Source organism: Aethalodelphis obliquidens, unplaced genomic scaffold, assembly GCF_003676395.1.
Source record: "Aethalodelphis obliquidens isolate GAN/ISIS:26980383/991018 unplaced genomic scaffold, ASM367639v1 scaffold82, whole genome shotgun sequence".
NCBI lineage: Eukaryota > Metazoa > Chordata > Mammalia > Artiodactyla > Delphinidae > Aethalodelphis > Aethalodelphis obliquidens.
The window spans coordinates 7,651,042-7,669,280 of NW_020838026.1; the positions used below are offsets into that span (position 1 = coordinate 7,651,042).

The window sequence follows — 18,239 nt, forward strand, 5'->3', positions numbered from 1 at the left end:
TTTGCTTTACTGCCCTGAAAAACTCAGTGTCTGGGCTGCTTAGACCAGAAAGCCAAGAGGGACTTTTGCACGGGGTGGGGCCGCCTTGTTCTGCTGTATTCCCCAGATTTAAAAGAGCCTTCCTTGAACCTCAGCCCCCGTCCTGAGAGCTGTGAGGGAACTCGAAACCCCTCGTCTAATGAAGTCTGAATCTGTGAGAACCTAAGGAGAACTTAGTTTCTGTCAGTTTTCCGTCTCCTCTCAGGCGCCACTTTCCTGATTCCTGGCAGGATGATCCCTTGGCTCTCTCGCTGTTTCTTCTCATCTGAGTCCCCTGCGGAGGCAGCTCTGCTGACTCTTCCAGGCAGTGGAACAAGCACGCATTTGTGTTTCACCCAGATGTCAGACACACACGCTTGGAGTCAGTGAGTCATGCTGGCGGCTGACAAAGTGTGACTTTGGCTTGGCCGGGTCCCCTCTCAGCCAGCTCCCCAAGGCTGGTGGCAAGAACCCTGTCCCGTCTCGTTGGCACGGACTCCGGGGTCTAGCAACTGTGAGGCCCTTTGCCCACGACAGGCTCGGTGCTATTCCTACATGAAAGGTGAAAGGGAGACAAAGGCCCTGGGCACCTGGCTCTGCTACCAGCCCTGATTCAGCTGGTCCTACAGTAGAAGCTCGTGTTCTTGGGGAAGGAACTTGGGATGTGGAAAGAACTAGACAAGCACATCTCTTGCTAGAGTTGAATGAAGGGCACACATGCCTGCAGATCTTGCTTCCCATCCCCTAGTTTCCTCCCAGTAGGGCAACCTGGAGCCCAGCTGAAGCCAGGTCAGCCTTTCCCTGTGGGAGCTGCAATCGGAATAATCCTCCACTGGTGAGAGCATCACGTGTGACTTATCGAGGGATTTCTCGGTTCACGGACTTGGTGTGGAAGCAGGCAGCTTGCTCCTACGGCACCAGACACTGGTCCCGGCACCGTGGTTCTCACTTGCCCTCAGACAGCCGGTTCGTCTTCTCCCCAGTCGTGTGTCTTCCTCGTCTTTCCACCTCTGTCTTCCACAAGCTGGGCCAGGACTTGTCTCATAATCAAGTCATTTAGAAGCCCTGCAGTTGAGCCTCGTGCTGGTTGTAAAAGCCGGATATTCAGTGGGAAGGGGTAGCTGGGGTCTTAGCTACCTTGGCTTTAACACTCAGTATGACCGAGGGGGTGTTCCCGTCCCCACCTTCTCCCCTAAGCGTGTTGGCACCTTCCCCTTGAGGCCTCATGGTTTGGCAGTCACTGTGATGGTGACGTTTACTGGAGCCCCTGGGGATTCTTGTGCAGGATGCGAACCTGGGGTGGTGGGTGGTGGTTCAGTGCCTACAAAGAACAGACACAAGCAAAGGAGAGAGAGATGCCCTGGGGGTGCCCCAGATTGTTCCCAGAGGACAAGAGAGACTGAGCATCACGCATGAAACTCAGGACTGTTTCCTGGCTTTGGGGATAAAATCGAGCTTACCTGTCATTGCCTCGGGGCCACCCCTTGAACCCCGATATTGGTGACTTTGCTCCCTGAGGGTGAAGTGTGAGAGTAAAGTTAGTGGCAATTACACTCTCCCAGCCTTCCTGACCTCCAGAATGACTGGGCTTCCATACTCACCTGGGAACAGGCAACCGCCCAAGGCCGGTAGGAAGAAAAGGAAGAGGTGCGTTTCTTGAGCAACCAGCACAGGTGTTGGGAGAATAACCCTCCCTTCCCTGACACTCAGGAACCCAGAAGGGGGTGGCCCTAGATGCCTGAGGTTGGGGGTTGAAGCCCTGATGGACATCTAGCACTGGGGAGAGGTCACAACTAAGGAAGAGCCTAGATTCCTTGCCCAGCGGAGTCTATATCTTATGGGGCCACCTTACAGGGTCAAGCAACCCTGCCCTTGAGCTTCCCACTCACAGGGGAAGGTGTCCAGGTGGCGGGCAGCATACTGGAACACCAGCAGAGAGGTCACCGTTGCCACTACCATTCCTGTGCCTGCCGCATCCAGCACTGCAGGATAGGCGCTGAAGGGGGTGGTCCGCTAGGCGGGGTTGCACGGGATAGGTTTAGAGCCGCTGCTGAACTTGGCAACAGTGGCTTATAGGGTACCAAGCAGGCTGTGCCCTGCTCATCCGGTTCCCCCTCTACCTGAGGTGGGTGATCAAGAGCAAGCCTTGACACAGAGAATCTGGAGACCAGGTGTCTCCCCAGGAAAGAGATGCTCTGTGTGCCTGTATTCTTGAGGTTTTGAGTCCCCAGCCAAGCCCCCTACATCTGGCACGGGAGGCAGCAGACCAGTTATCTCGGCAGCCTGGGGCTGAAGGAAAGGATGCCTTAACGCAAGGAATTCCCAGCGTGGAGAAAGAGCAGCAGGAAGCCAAGAGCCCACCTCTGTCCCAGGAGGTGAGACTGAGGCGCAGAGTCAGGCCCCCATCCTTATTTAATCACCAGCACCTGCACCTCCCCTTTTCCTATTTCTTCTGATTCAAGCCGACTGTGGCTCCCACCCCTAGGCCTGGGCCTCCAGAACCTCCCCAGGAGGGGACAGAGGGGAGAGATAGCAGTGGGGGTCACCTGAGGGGAGGGTGCAGAAGAGGACAGAGACTGGGGGTGGAGGGACTCAGGAGGAAGGAAGCGAAGGGACAGAGTCGGGGATGCCGTGGGGACAGGAAGATGCCCCCGGGTTTGGTTCGGTGGAGCAAACCTGGGTTGCTCCACGGCGCTAGCCTTACGGCACCTGGTGTCTTCACCTCAGAGGGGTATCCAGCTGTGCGGTGATTCAGAGCCAGGACGTGGAAGGCATAGAGGACCCTCGGGTCCAAGCCCCCCGGCCGCCGGCCACTGCTCTCCGGCTCGATGTCACCAGCTGCGGTCTCCCAAGCCCCAGGAAAGAGATGCTCTGCGTGCCCCCGGGCCTCGGACGGCCCATGGCAGCTGCACCTCGCTCTGGCGTCTCCCGTAGGTTAGGCGGCTGACGGTGAGGTGACGTTGCGGGTAGCTGGATATCCCGGGGCGAGGGTGGGTACACACACACAGGCGTGTGCGCACCTAACAACAACCATGTCCGCGCGTGCGCGCGCATGCTTATTACGGTTTTGTTGAGAAAAGCTGGTGACGTGCAGATCGGGGTTGTAGCGTTGACCACTTCCGTGTAGTTTTAGTCTGTGTTACCCTAGACTTACACACTGGCCTCAATTTCCTCCTCTACAAATGGAGAACCAGGAGATTACTCTGACTGCGTGGCGTCCTTTTTGCCTGAACTCAGGTGCATCCGATTCACGTTCACGTGGGGCTTGTGCTTTCTGAGGCCCTGTGTCTGAGAAAGGTAACGCCTCCAAGTTTTGGAGCAGGGAATCGCTGTGCCTTTCCACCTAGAGGGCGATGGCTGGAGGTTCCCCATCCCCCCCTCCACACGCACGCCACCCCTCACTCACTCAGCACCTACAGCAGGATGCTCCGACTGCTGTCGCCCAAGGCATTTCGGGCCTTGCACTGGCAGGTGTGGCGTGCTGGGTGCGCATCCCGGACACCCAGGCGCAGCTGGGCACCCTCAGGGTGCAGCATGAACCCCGAAGTGCCTGGCTCCACCTGCCGTTGCTGGGATCCCAGCCAGAGGAGCTGGGCAGCTGGCGTGCCCCCGAGGAGGGCACATCCCAGCCAGGCGTCTCCCCCCCTCCAGCACTGACACCCAGGGCTCAGCCACTGCCAGCTGTGGGGCTTCCACAGGGACGGAGAGGGTAAGGCTAGAAGGTGCCCCCTGTGTCTGGGCTAGTGGGGAGGCTTGGAGGTGAGGTGCTGGCCGGCAGTGGAGGAGATGGTGGGGGACAGAGGAGACGGGGCCTGTGGGGTTGACAGTGAAGCCTGTCATGGCCCGGTCTGCCTCCTCTTACAGGCTCTCATTCTATGCCGAATTCCTGTCACCATCTGCTCCAGGCTTTACTGATAGCAGCTGTGTTCCTCGATGCTCCTCTCCCACCCGACCACAGAGCAGCTCCTACAGGTGGGGCCCCTGCCCTATTCACCTCTGCATTAAGCACCTCCTCCTAGCACATGTCAAAGGGCCTCCTTCCCCCTAAAGGCCCACAACCTCTCCACCAGGGCACAGGACCGGACCCATAACAGGTGCTCAGTTTTTATGGACTGACTCCTAGAGACCCAGGGTTTCAGGTGTCCATGAATCTCCTATGATGGAATTTCCAGTCCCGAGACTGAGTAAGAAGGGAAGGAAATATTTTGAGTGGTGGACCTCCCTGCAAACACGCTAGTCACCCAACGTTTGGAAACCAAGATATGAATCATTTTGTGAGAATTGTTCTAGGTGACAGCTCTGCTGCTTGCTTTTCTGAAATTTTTACTTCAATATTTAATTCCTTTTTTCTTGAGTTGGCAATAAATAGGACTGCCAGGGCCAGACAAAGACAGAGAAAGAAATCAGACCAAAAACGAACAGAGGGAGTGGGAGAGGCAGAGAGAGACCTCTGGCACCTGAAACATTAATGCACGTCAAGAATATAGTCAGGCACATTTCATGCAAATTGATGCAAAGGAGGGTGACAGGATCCCTCATGGTCTAGATGGTGCTGTCCAGTAATGGCTCCCCCCTCCAAACACACATGGGCCTATTTAGCCCTTGAAATGTGGCCAGTCCACGTTGAGATGTGCTGTCACTATAAATACACACACCACATTTTGAAGACAGCACGAAATAAAAAGAATGTAAAATATCTCATTAATAATTTTATCATTACATGTTGAAATGATAACATATTGGATATATCAAGCTAAATAAAATGTTTCACTGTTTCTTTTTACTTTTTTAAGTGTGGCTACTAGAAATTTTTAAATTATATATATATATGGCTCACATTATATTTTTTTTTTCATTTGCTCTCTCTGATAATTTGCGATATAGTTTTTTTTTTTAACATCTTTATTGGGGTATAATTGCTTTACAATGGTGTGTTAGTTTCTGCTTTATAACAAAGTGAATCAGTCATACATAAACATATGTTCCCATATGTCTTCCCTCTTGTGTCTCCCTCCCTCCCACCCTCCCTATCCCACCCCTCCAGGCTTCACATTATATTTTTATTGGACAATACAGACCTAGACTAAGCCCCCTGATTGTATGGATCAAAAACTTTGAGTCCCTGGGAGGTGAGGTGACACAGTGTCTTGACGTACTTTGCATTCCAGCACAGCTGTCCCCCAGAGCCCCTCATCCTGATTCCAAAGGGCTGCTGCTCCCACCCTGCCCCAGAACCGAGTCTCCAGCCCCCACTCACCTAGCTGGAGCCGGCAGAGGGCGTCAGGGACCCTGAGTGGGCGAGTGCCCAGGCACGTGAACTCTCTGCCAGCCAGGTCGTCCTGGGCCTGGAGGAGGTGGACGGCCAGCGAGGAGCGGCTGCTGGTGCCGAGGTCGGCTGCCATCCATCAGACCAGCTCGGCACAGCAGGGAGCTCCAGGCCACTCACAGCTCAGCATGATGAACTAGTCTCTGATTGTGGCCATGGTCCAGCAGGTGGGGCTCCAGAGGGGCTGCCCTAGGTAGGGAACACGGCACGGCATGGCCCTACAGGAGGAGGAATGGCCGGCAGCCCTACCCATCCTTCCCTCCTTCATTTACTGTTTCACTCACTCATTCCTCCATGTACAGAGTCACTCAGTCATTTATTCATTCTCCATTTATTGAGGGCCGACCATGTGCCAGGGAAATAGTGGGAACAGATGCTAAGCGAACAATTGCAATACAATCTGATGAGTGCTAGAGTACAGGTAGAAAGACAGACTCTCTGGGGCTTCAGGGAGGAGGACTTTGAAGACAGGATGACATGTACACTTGGTCTTGGTAGACGGGTAGGAGTTTCCAAGGCAGAGAGAAAGCCAAAGGCATATTTCAAGACCAACATGCAATAATAGAGTGGTAGAAGTAGAGGGTCGGGTGGATGAGCGCCTCCCTGGAGGCTGGGAGACAGTAAGGAGGGTGTTGCAGGGCTCTAAGCCCGGACTGAGGACAGGGCACAGTGTGGGTGGAGACCGGGGCTGGAGAGGAGAGAAAAGCTGGGAGGTGGGGACTGAGCAAGTGCTGTCACCTCCTCATTACACGGCAAGTCCTGGAGCTTGTGGTCTGGAGTCCCTCCCCGGATCCCAGGGTCCCACTGGTCTGGCCCCTGCCCACTCCTCTGCCTAGAATGGCAGAGCCCTGCTGTTTCCTGCGTGTACTCGCAGGGCATGATCCGCAGAGGGCAGGCAGAGCCGGGGCTGGGTGCCGGCTGGTGCAGGTGAGGACCCTGCTGCTGGGGAGCTGGGTGGCTGCGTGACTCCAGGCGACATTGCCTGCTTCCTTCTGCTCCTACCTCTTTCCCAAGAACTGCTCACCTGTCTCCTCCACAGTCCTCAGTTCACAGTTTGCACAGACCACCATCCTTAGTGGACATCGTTAGACAGAGCCCTAGCTCCTTAAATCCTCTAGACCAGCACTGTTCAATAGGTAGACGTGTGCCACAGATGTGTTAAATTTTCCAAATCTCAAAAAGGAAAAATAACCAAACCCAACCAAGCAAAAAAACACCAATAGTTTTTAAAACAATTTTAATAATATTTTTGGTTTAACCAAACACATGCAGAATATTATAGTTTCAAGGTACAATAAAAAGTATTGATGAGCCCATATATATATATTAGATTAAGTCTTCAAAATCTAGTGTGCATTTTATACTCAGAGCACATCTCAGTCAGGTTCAGCCACATCCCAGATGATCAAAGTCATGCAAGTGCTACCCTACTGGACAGTGCAGCTCTAGACTATCACAGACCACTGATTTCATTTTTAAATTAAAAAATTTTTTTGAAAAAATTTTTAGAAGTTAATTAGCTTCATGTGTTCTCCTCTTCACTGAAATAACTATTCTAGTCTTTTGTCCACTTTTGTATGGATTGCTGCTTCTTCCTCACTGGTTGTTTTGGAAATCTTTATGTCTTCTGAAAAGTAATCCTTTGTTTGCTATGCGTGCTTGCTTTCAACAGAAGCTTCTGATTTCTAACTTCAGCTTCTCAGCCTCAGACTTAGCACCAAATTGTCACCCTCTCTTCCCACTGTGGCCCCCTCCCTGTTTCTTCAGGGTTCAGCCAGTCAAAGGTAGACTTCCTGAGCCACCCCTGAAATTATGGGTCAAATTGTGACTATGAACGTATGCACATTTTCCTGGTAAGAGGGGCCCATGACCTTGAAAAGGTGAAAACCCCTTGTAGTAGAGCCATATTTGGCACCAATGGGTACAATGCCTTGAGCTCCTGCCTACTGGAGCCTCTTGGAGGGCTAGGGTACTCCTAGGGGCCCTGAGGTGTGTCAAGAAGCCAAGCCCAGGTGGGTAGGTGGTTGCAAGCCCTGACCCCTCCCCCAAGACCATTCTGACTCACAGATGATATCCAGGAAGGCTCCATCACTGCTCAGCCAGTTGACGGTGTTGTGGGCAGGGCACATATACCAGCCCAAGTGTGTCCGATTGACGGGGTCCAGCTGGATCAGATGCTTTGTGACCCGTACCAGGGCCTCTCCAGGGCCTCCGGTGCCTGATGCTACCAGGCAAAGGTCACGGGCTCTGTGACCTCCCACACTGCACATGTGGCCACCACGGAGGTCCCCTCCGTGGGACAGGTCGCTCAGCTGCACCTGAGGCTTCGATACGGGCACTGGCCAAGGGAAGGAGAGGCCCTGTGTTTGTTATCACAGACCCGGGTCATGCCCAGCTGTGTCCAGCAGCCCAGAGCTTGCTGGCAGGGTTTGGCCTGCCCACCGGGCCCTGAGCATCCCTTCTTCATGATCCCAGGTTTCCCCACTGCCTGGAGGAGGGCCCAGTAGAACCCACGCCCAGCAGAACACAATGGGAAACACATGCAAATAGATGCAAAGCAGCCTGCAATGCAGCTCAAGTCAGCCTGGGTCCCTGGCCAAGCCCCGCAGCCAGCACGGCCAGAGCAAGGGCGGGGTGGGCGGTGTGGAGCTGGCCTCCGGCCTCGTGTCGGGCCTGGCACAGCAGGTGGCCGTGGGCCCCCTTCCCAGCTCCCCCAGCACCAGGCTTCTGTTCTGTAGACTCACTCATGGCCCCCAGAGCCAATGCCCCGGCCTCCACCTTAGACTCCGCTCTGCTGGTGACGGCCACGAGCTGCGGAATCAGTGGGCCTTGGGGGGCGAAGCTCCAGAAGACCGCTGGGGGGCAGGCCGGGAGCCACAGCCCAGCTCCACGGAGCCGCCCTGCACTCCTCGGGTGGAGGGGGCCTCCTCTGGTAGTCCTGGGGTCGCCTGGGGCTGCCCTGGAGACAGAGGCAATGCAGGCTGGGCAGTTCTGGGGTCCCCTGCTCCCCGTCATTGCCCAGAATCTCTGTTTCCGGTCTGCAGGGTGGGCTGGCTGCGCAGGGTTTGACAAGGCAGCATAAGCCCTTTTGGAGTTGGTGGACAAGAGACGGTTTCTGAGGGAGCCCACGGAGCTTCCTGTCAGGCTGTGCTGTAGAAGTGGGTGGGGTGGGACACTGGAGCAGAGTTTCCCATCAGACCTTTCGGAAAGCTTGATAAAAATATAGATTCCTGGGCTTCATCCCAGACTACTGAGTCAGAATCCCCTGGGTTGGGGGGGGAGGGGTCAGGGCCCAGGAATCTGTATTTTAACAAGCATCCAGGAGTCGATCTGATGATCAGCCAGAAAATGACTCCCGAGACTCAGGAGATGTACGTGGCCGCCGGCCGTTCAGGCCCCCGAGATCGCTGAGTAAGGATCCCAGGGGGATTCCAGACCCACTGCAGCAAAAGGAAGACGACCCCAGCCTGCCGTCAGCACATCGAGCATCCACTCGTCAACTGTTAATTACGGAGCACGTGCTCCAGGCCAGGCACAGGCTACAGTGACAAGTGAGCCACTCATCCCCGCCCTCATGGAGCTCCCAGTCTCCAGGGAGTCAGGCAGTAAACAGTCATCGTGGACAAGGCAGGCCAGCAGGCGTTCTTTCCTGCTCGGGGCCCAGCATGGAACCCCAGGACCTGCCTGAGCACCCCGTTCTTCTGTCCCTTGGGGTCAGCATACTGTAAAGAGCCTCAGCAAACTTAAGAAAATAAGTGCGTCGGAGGACAACCGAGCCACGGGGCTCATTCGCACTAGCTTCCGTGGACTGAGTGCCCCCCTGTGCCGTGCCCTGCACTGGGCTCTTCCCCTGCATCACCTACTGATCTTAACTGTAATGACGATGACATCCCTCCAGACTCTGAAACATGAAATCACTTCGTCTAAAGCCACACAGTAGGTGGAGGAGCTGGGATTGGAGCCTTGGTCTAACTCCCAACTTCAGATTCTCCCCGCTGCTGTCCCTGCAGCTTCCGCAGAGAGAGAAGCAGAGGAGACCAGCATGGAGTTGGAGGGAAGGGATCAAAGGCAAGATTCTGATGTTCAACTGATCAAGAAGAAAGACCTGTAGCGACTTCCCTGGCGGTTCAGCGCTTAAGACTCTGAGCTACCACTGCAGGGAACGCGGGTTCGATCCCTGGTCGGGGACCTAAGATCCCACATGCCCCAGGGCACAGCTAAAAAAAAAAAGAAAGAAAGAAAAAAGAAAGACATTTAACCCAGAAACTGGTTCTTTCCAACCTCATGGACCCTGCTTTGGCCCACGCTACCAGCATCTCCCACCTAGACTATTGCAAAGGTCTCCCCACTGTTCCCAGCTCCCTGAAAACTGTCAGCTTTGGAGGGAACTTTCTGAAACCCAGATCTGACCATGTCACTCCATGCTTACTCCCTGACAGCGGCCCTCAGCATAAGCTCTAATGGCTTGTTAAGGTAAAGCAGAGTGCTCTCTGTGCCCTGGCCCTGCCTACCCACCGGCACAGAGTGGCCTGAGCATGACTCGCCTGAGGCCCCTGGATGCAGCAGGCAGAGGGGTACCCGCTGCAGGAGGCTAAGTGGTCAGCTCAGGGCCCTCTGACCCACCGTGGCCCCGTCTCCCTGGGTGGCTGCCCCTTCGAGGTTCCTGCCTGGCTCTTGGGCTCCCTGGAAGCCCAGCTCTGGAAGAATGGGGGGTCTGGCTCAGGTTGCCAACCTGGGCCCTCCCTACACCTCCACCCCTGATCTCCTGTTACCCTCACTGTCCCAATTACGGATGAATTGTTTACCAGATGATTCACTCCATCCATAATGCAGAGTAGTGCAGAGCAGGACCAGGCTGGGGCAGACCTGGGGGAGGACCCTGTACTCTCTGAACTTTGATTTTAATGATATTATGAAATTAAAACACCGAGCGTGGAGGTGGAAAAGGCCCCAACCTCATCAAGTCCAACCACCTGCCCAGTGCAGGACCCCCGTGTGCAGCCCTCCAGACCATGGAGATCAGGAGGTGCAGACACGCCTTTAAATGCCCTTTGACCCCTCTCATGTTTTCCTCAGGTTTCGCGGGGAGAAGCTGGTGGAGTGTTGCCAGGAGCTCTGGACTCAAACATCTCCAGAGTTTGGATTTGGCTGACGACCCCTGAAACTTTAGGACATTTCTGAGCCTCTCTGAGCTCTAGTTTCTTCACAGATTAATGGGGATAATAGTACCTCCTTTCTTGTAAAGATTATTGTGAATATTAAACAAAAAACTCACACTAGCATTGGGGGGCTTCTTGGGCTCTCATAATGTTCTATTTCTTGTCTTGGGTAGGGGTTACAGTTTACAAGCTGTACATTCATTTTATAAATATACTATTACATATGCTTGATAAAATTCACACACACACACACACACACACACACACACACGAATAATGCCCAGCACAGAGTCGGTGCACCAGCTTTCAAGCTCCTAACTAGATGTGACCTGCAAAGTCAGGGCCCTGGAGCTGGAATGGAGACCAGCTTTCCTGCTGTCCAGGGCTCTCTGAATCCCAGCACTCTCTCTCTCTCCCTCTTGCTCTCAGCATGTCCTGCTGCCATAGCTGTCTTTGAGTGAGAGCCTGAGATGAGATCAGAGTTTTCCATTATCTGATGGAGGGGCTGGGGGGAGGGTGAGATTCCTGGACCCCAGTGAGATGAGCTCTGATGTCTGGTGTCAGGTTCCTCAGGGCTCAGCTGGGACAGGAGCTGTCAGAGCTGATGCCGGGCAGGCTCCTCCTGGGCCCAGAGATGCTCGCCGTGTGCTCTCGGCCTCTCACTTGTCCTAGGACAATGGACAGCCAGGTGTCCCACTCTCACTTAGCCCACGGCCAAGTTTCCTCCATGTTCTCCACAGGGTCTTCAGCCCCCATGCCATCCTAACTCAGCTTTGAGCAGAATGGCAGATGTCCCTGGGGGTCAGGGTCCTACCTAGTGGGGGTGGCACTACCCTATTTGCCCTACCCTATTGACTATATCCCCCCTCATTCTGATCCCCCCACCCTAACTGGGAAAGCATCAGAACCCTGTTAGATGTTCTTTGGGGAGCAAAGAATGGTGATCTAGCACTGTCGTCCACCTCAGGGTGGGCAGCAGCCCCTGTGTCCAGAGAAAACGTGAGAATTCAGGCAGGGTAAATCAGGAAAACTTTAAAGGAGACTCTGGCTTGTAATGAGGGTTTATGCTGGCCCTGCAGTTAACCTATTCTGCTTGTGGAATCAGCCTCTCTACCTTTTCTCCCCCAGCCTCTCTACCCTTTCTCTTCTGTTTCTCCCAGGATCACAGAAGACTTGGGAGCTGCTGTTGAACCCACTGTGTCTCATGGGGGACCCTGGAAGGCAGAGTCGGGGAAGGAGTTTACTTGTCCAGATTCTCCAGAGAAACAGAACCAATAGGATGTGTGTCTGTAGAAAGAGATCTATTGTAAGGAATTGGCTCAGGTGATTATGGGGTCTGGCAAGTCCCAGGGTCTGCAGTCGGCAAGCTGGAGCCCAGGGGAGAGAGCCGAGGGTGTAGGTTCCGGTTCAGAGACTGGCAAGCTTGACACCCATGAACTGCTGCTGTTTCAGTTCGAGTCCAAGGGCGAGAAGAGACGGATGCCTCAGCTCCACGTGCTCAGGCAGGAGCAGTTCCCTCTTATTTGGGGGAAGGTCCACTTTTTGTTCTATCCAGGCCTTCAGCTGATGGGACAAGGCCCACGTGAGTGCGAGGGGGAACATTTTACTGATGCAAATGTTCATCTCATCCAGAAACACCCTCCCAGACACACCCAGAATAACGTTTGACTGAATATCTGAGCCCCCAGCCCACCCCCAACCCGCCATGGCCCAGAGAAGTTGGCACCTACAGTTCACCTGGCTCTGCCAGGCCAGGATCCCGGGCAGAGCTGCAGCCTGTCTGGAAGGGAAGAGGAGGCATGACTGGAATGGCAGAGCTCAGGGCCCTGGAGAGACAAGCTGAGGGGGTCCTTCATTTTAAAAAAAAAATTAATTTATTTATTAAATATTTATTTATTTTTGGCTGTGTTGGGTCTTCATTGCTGCACGCGGGCTTTCTCTAGTTGCGGCGAGCGGAGGCTACTCTTCGTTGTGGTGCGCGGGCTTCTCATTGCGGTGGCTTCTCCTGTTGTGGAGCACGGGCTCTGGGCACACGGGCTCAGTAGTTGTGGCTCACAGGCTCTAGAGCGCAGGCTCAGTAGTTGTGGTGCACGGGCTTAGTTGCTCCACGGTATGTGGAATCCTCCCGGACCAGGGATCGAACCCGTGCCCCCTGTATTGGCAGGAAGATTATTAACCACTGTGCCACCAGGGATGTCCCGGTCCTTCACTGTTGAGAGACAAAAGAGTACAGTGATCAGAACACAGCGTTGCCTCTTCATCACCGTGTGATCTTGCATCAGTGAAGAGCAAGGTACTGTGCTGTATACGGTTGGCGCCTCCCTTTCTCCCCTCCTTCCTTTTCCAAGGAGCATTAGCTAAGCCAGCATAACCTGCTACCATTCTTTGCCCTGGGCGTGCTCAGTGCCGAGTCCCTGGAGCAGATAGAGCTGCAGGCTCTCAGGTTTTGGTCCCAGCTTCTCATCTCCCACTCCTGCTCAGGCCCTATGAGCTCCACCCTCACGGTGGGACCTCCATCCACAGCCCACCTGGTTCCAAGGGCTCCCATCAGCACCCATATTCATTGCTTTCGGAGATTCTGGAGGGAGGGAGGGGAGATAGTGTGAGTCAGGAGCTATGAGGGGTCAGCCTGCAGGGGTCTCTCAACTAAACTTAGGAAAGAGGAGGCATGAGGACGTGCTTGAGGACCCAGACTCTTGACTAGTTTGAGCTGAAGTTTTAGAGAACCAGGCGGAAGGCTCCGAGTGGGTCAGTGGGACCTCCCTCGCAGCACAGGAGTCCCCACTGCAGCCTTCGGGACACGTGCCCTTCAGCCTCTGCCCTTGACCAACGTTAAGTGGGCAGTGTACTACAGCACGACCTTGGGCAAGCAACGCGCCTGCTCTGAGCCTCATCGTCCTCATCTTTAAAACGAGCATAATAATAACGACCTCTTCAGGGTATTGGAGAGAGAGGATGCAGCCACACACATCCAGCACCTCGTAAGCCCACGGTCCACAGTGCACGATCAGTCAATGCTCGTTCTCGCCCTCTTTGTGTTTAGGTTGAACTGGAATCTGCTTTTCTGACACATCTATCCTAGGGGTTGAGTTCCTCCCATGAAACTTTGCAAAACGATTCAAATCCCTCTTCCAAATGAAAGTCATCCAATATTTGAAACAGCATGTCCAGCCCTCCTCTCCTCCACCTGGATGGTAATCTGAGCTCCCAACCGTCGCCAGGCGTGTGGTGGGTGTGCCATGTGTTTTCCACCCTCCAGGAGACAGCACTGCTGTCCACATTTCGCGAATGCGCTCTAATTCTCTCCTCTCTTTCCCCCGGCGGCTTCATTCCCCACGCCCCACTTGGCTCCCCACCTTTGGGCCTCTTCCATTCTGTCCCCACCCACCTGAAGCTATGTCACCTCTGAGCTGACCAGGGGTCCGTGGAACCGCTAAGTTCCTTCTCTCTGACAAGAAGACTCAAAATCTTTCTCAGTTACGTACTGTTAGGGTTTTGTTTATCAGTCCAGTAAACATTTGTTTCCTGGCCACCATGTACCAGGGCATGTTGACTCCACTGCTTTGCTGGGCCCTCACCCAGGCCCATGAGCAACGCTGGACAGAACTCAGCACTCTGAGAGGACGCAGCACCTCCGTGGGGCTCCCCGATCCTTGGACGAGGGAGAGCTGTGGTGCAGCAACTGTCCAGGTTTCCGGCCACTGCCTCACTTTCCAGGAACCTCCGCAGCGCTATGGGCAGCATCGCGCCAGACTGTGACCCTTGTTAAACTCGGGGCCAGGGGATTCTCATTCCCGGCCTCTTCCTGTCTTGCACTCACATCTCTGCTTCTCTGAGCCAACCTGCAGGCCTGATTCTGAACCCCCAGGCCTTGGGAAGAGCAGAATGTGGAAGGATGGGGACAGCTGGGCTGGAGCAGAGGAAGAAGATGATCCTGGAAATAAATGGCTTTTCCATGTGTGTCCACGTGGGCCTTGTTGGAGGCCAACCATAGGCTCCCCCTGGGGACCCCAGCGGGAGACGAGCTGAGGGCTGGAGAGGAAATGGGCCAGAGGCTCCACAGTCCACATGGCTCCCGCTGCGTTCACGGCTGAGAGGAGGGGATGGGGGCAGGAGGGACAGAGGGTCCGGCAGGGGTCACGGCTTAGTCACTTTGTACACTGCTCCTTGGAGACCAGAGAGGAAATGAATGGGGCCCTAGATGGAGGGGTGAAGAGAGGGAGAACAACAGAGCAGGGGAAGAAGGAAGGGGAGGCGGGAGACGTAGAGCCCCCTCGGGGCCTGGTGTCTGTGCCAGCTCTGCCTGGTAACAAGCCCTCCTTCCATCTGCTCGACCACTCTCGGTGCCCTTCCACAAACAGCCCTTCCTGGGCCGCTGTGGGCAGGACACCCCATTTCTCTGGGCCTCCGTTTCCTGTTGGATGAACAATGTGGTCGTAATGCCCACCAGCCGCTTCTCTGACTTGCTGTAAGAGCTGGCTGCGTGGTGAAGCAGGAGAGGTCTGCAAAAAGCATAAAAACCACTGTACAGAAGTAGGGGGTGAAACGAGAGCAGATCTTGGAATCAGATCAGCGTTCGGATCCTGGCTCCATCATCCACTAGCTGGGTGACAGCAAACAAGTGACTTACTCCCAGTCTCAGTTTTTCCCCTATAAAAGGAGGCTGCTATTAGAAAATTGTTGTTAATTTTGTTATGTGTGATAATAGTTTTGTGTTTATGTAAGACAATGTTTCTATTTGTTTTTTTAATGAATACTAGGATATTCAAGGATGAGAGGTCAGGGTACCTTTACTTTAAAACACCTCCGTGAAAATAAAATCAATGAAGCAGCTTTAGCCAGGTCTTTAGTTCCATATTGGTTCAGGGATTTTTACGGGGCAGATGCAAAACCTGCTTGACACCAAAGTTAGCATTTCCCTATTTTTGTAAAAGCCTAAACTCGTTGAAAAGTGGTGTCAGGTGTTCTCAGTGGAAGTGGTGGGCAGGAGAAAGGAAAGAGCATTTGGAGGCACTTAAAGTGGAGAGGAGGAGATTTCCCTGACCTGGGGACAGGTCAGAGGTTCCTGGGTCCCTGGGACAGGATGAATCTGAAGGCCAGGCCCATGACCCAGGGGGGCAGAGAAGTGTAGAGCCCCCTGGAGGCTCGGGCAACAAGGTCTGCAGCAACCATAAGGGACCCGAGGTTCGAAGCTTCTCCGTTTTAACTCATAAACCTCCAAGATTCTGGTGGGACCCTGGGAGGGGCAGGGACTCCAGTACGGAATCCACTTTATTTGATTTTAATGAAATAAAGGAACAGATACTCTTGCACACATATGTTTGTGGAGTGAGATTCACACCCACCTCCCTGATATTATTATCATTAGCATTGCTGTTATGTCTATTATGAAATAGCCTGGAGCCTGCGCCGTGACACCAGGTTGGAGTGCGTGTTGAATGCTGTTCCTCTAGAAGAAAGCTTGGGCAAGGCTGAGGTTCCTCCCCTGTAGATGTTCCAGGCCCTTCCCTGCTCCAGCTGGCGATGGGGCTTCTATCATGTCTGGAGTGACAGTGTTAGGACAGCTTTCTCTGATTGAGGGCCTGGTTGGAGAATTCAGCCTTGGCTGGACCCAGTGGGTGTCTGTCTGGACAGGGCTGAGGGGGAGCCAGGCCAGGCACTGAGGTCTGTGGAGGAAGCCAGGGCTCAAGGAAAACTCTTGCCTCTAACTCCATCTTCAGGCCTGGTCTGCTCCCTCCTCCCCCCTTCCCAGTCCCCCGCTCCCCAGCCTGGCTTGATTCTCCAAGTTCCCTGGCTGGGGAGCTGGAAGGAGGAGGGAGTTTCCAGAATGTCTCCGTAGAGCTCCAGGGGGAGGCTTGGCAACTGGAAATTGTCAGCCATCTCCTTGGCAACCGGCAGCCAAATAATTCTGGGAATGGAGGAGACAGGGGAGCTCTCCGCAGGCTGGCCAAGAGAAGCAGGCCCTCGGCCCCCAGAAAACTTCAATTCTTTCTGACCTGTGTCAGTCAGGGTCCTGACAGGAGACAGAGGCCCATCAGTCAGTTGAGAAGAGAACTTACTATAAAGAATTGGTAACTGGATATAAAGTTGCTAATTCAGTAGCACAAGAGGGCTTCCCTGGTGGTGCAGTGGTTGAGAGTCCGCCTGCCGATGCAGGGGACACGGGTTCGTGCCCCGGTCCGGGAAGATCCCACATGCCGCGGAGCGGCTGGGCCCGTTAGCCATGGCCGCTGAGCCTGCGCGTACGGAGCCTGTGCTCCGCAACGGGAGAGGCCACGACAGTGAGAGGCCCGTGCACCTAAAAAAAAAAAAAAAAAAAAAAAGAGCAAAAGAGACGTTTGGGTGTAATGGGGGGGGCAACTGCTGGGGCTGGGAAAACAAAGGAAGAGGCTGGAATCACTGAACCTTAGACATTTCGAGGAAGGGGGACCCAGAGCCTGGGACCCTGACCTCTGAGGAGGAGACTCTGAGTAGGAAGCAAGGACCCCTGGGCTTGTGCCCAGACCTCTGAGGAAGGGGCTCCTGCCAGCTGGGGGTGGGGTCTCTGGGGCAGGGACGTGGGGATGGGTGGTGGATGATGAAGCTGCGAGTGTTGGAAAAACTGCAAACTGGATTCAGCTGCAGCTTCAGGGTGGGCCTGGGGTGAAGAAGTGTCCTTGAGATGACGCTTAACGGAGAACACACGGACACAAGGAGAGGCCCACCCTTCTTCCTCCATCCTGCAACCTCCCTTTAGCAACTCCTACTGGGGAATCTGCGAGGAAACAGTTGGCAAAGCAGAAATGGGGCTCACAGGGCCCAAGATCAGCGTCGCAAAGCAGTGGACAGAGGATGGGTGTGGAGCTGAGAAGCAAGACTCTTATTAAAGTATTAGCCACTGGGGGGCAGGAAGTTCTGGTCTTCCAGCCCCAGCTTTAGCGGAGAGAGTGGTGCTGAGCACATAGTAGGTGCTCATCTAATATCACTCTCTGGCCTCTGCCTTGTTTGGTTCCTGAAAAGGCACGTGGGCTTCCCTGGACTTACTCTGGCTTGTCTGGAAGAGTTACTGACATTCACAGGCTCTGACAGCTGGAAGGAATTTGTATAATGTTAAAGATGAAAACAACATCAGTGAAGAAATATTTAGGTAAAAGTGGACTTAACAAAACTAACTATAAATCTCTGTGATCAAATAATGCATTAAAGGTAAAGGACAAGATAAATAGATCCAGGGGACAGAAATAGAAACCAGTCGAGAAATATATCCCAGTACATATGGATTATAGTATATGATAAAGGTGGTATTTCAAACCAGAGGGGAAAAGGATAGTTTATTTAATAAATTGTATAGACACAACTGGCTGTCTGTCTGAAAAAACAAAACAAGGTTAAGCTCTCTACCTCATGAGTTATGAAAACCAAGTTTCAAATAGATGAAAGATTTAAATGTATTTAAATTTAAACATTTAAAACAATTTAAATATTGGTTTTATATTTAAACAATTTCATGAGGAAATATTTAAAACAATCTTAAACAATATTTAAAACAATTTAAATATTTAAAACAATTTAATGAGGAAAAAATTAGGAGAATATTTATACAATCTAGGGTTTGAGGAGATTTTTCTAAACAAAGCAGAAAGTCCAGAAGCTATAGAGGAAAATTTTAAATGTTTAAATTTGAGAAGGATAAAAGATAACATATACAAAGTCAAAAGACAAATTATAGACTGGAGAAAATATTTCAATTACCACCA

The 18,239-nt window shown here is 53.3% G+C and overlaps 1 protein-coding gene across 1 annotated transcript; it reads right to left on the bottom strand.

Moving 5' to 3' along the window:
- Positions 1-1,241: 1,241 nt before the first annotated feature.
- VSIG10L2 (V-set and immunoglobulin domain containing 10 like 2) lies at positions 1,242-14,247 on the bottom strand. Its single transcript, XM_027092931.1, is given in 18 exon segments — positions 1,242-1,339; positions 1,908-2,031; positions 2,723-2,879; positions 2,881-2,988; positions 3,421-3,662; positions 3,664-3,707; positions 5,276-5,533; positions 6,222-6,342; positions 6,465-6,469; positions 7,410-7,556; positions 7,559-7,647; positions 7,649-7,682; positions 7,942-8,049; positions 8,052-8,088; positions 8,090-8,202; positions 8,205-8,303; positions 9,889-10,041; positions 14,082-14,247. Coding segments are annotated over 18 exon segments (2,103 nt in total).
- Between the last annotated feature and the right edge of the window lie 3,992 nt (positions 14,248-18,239).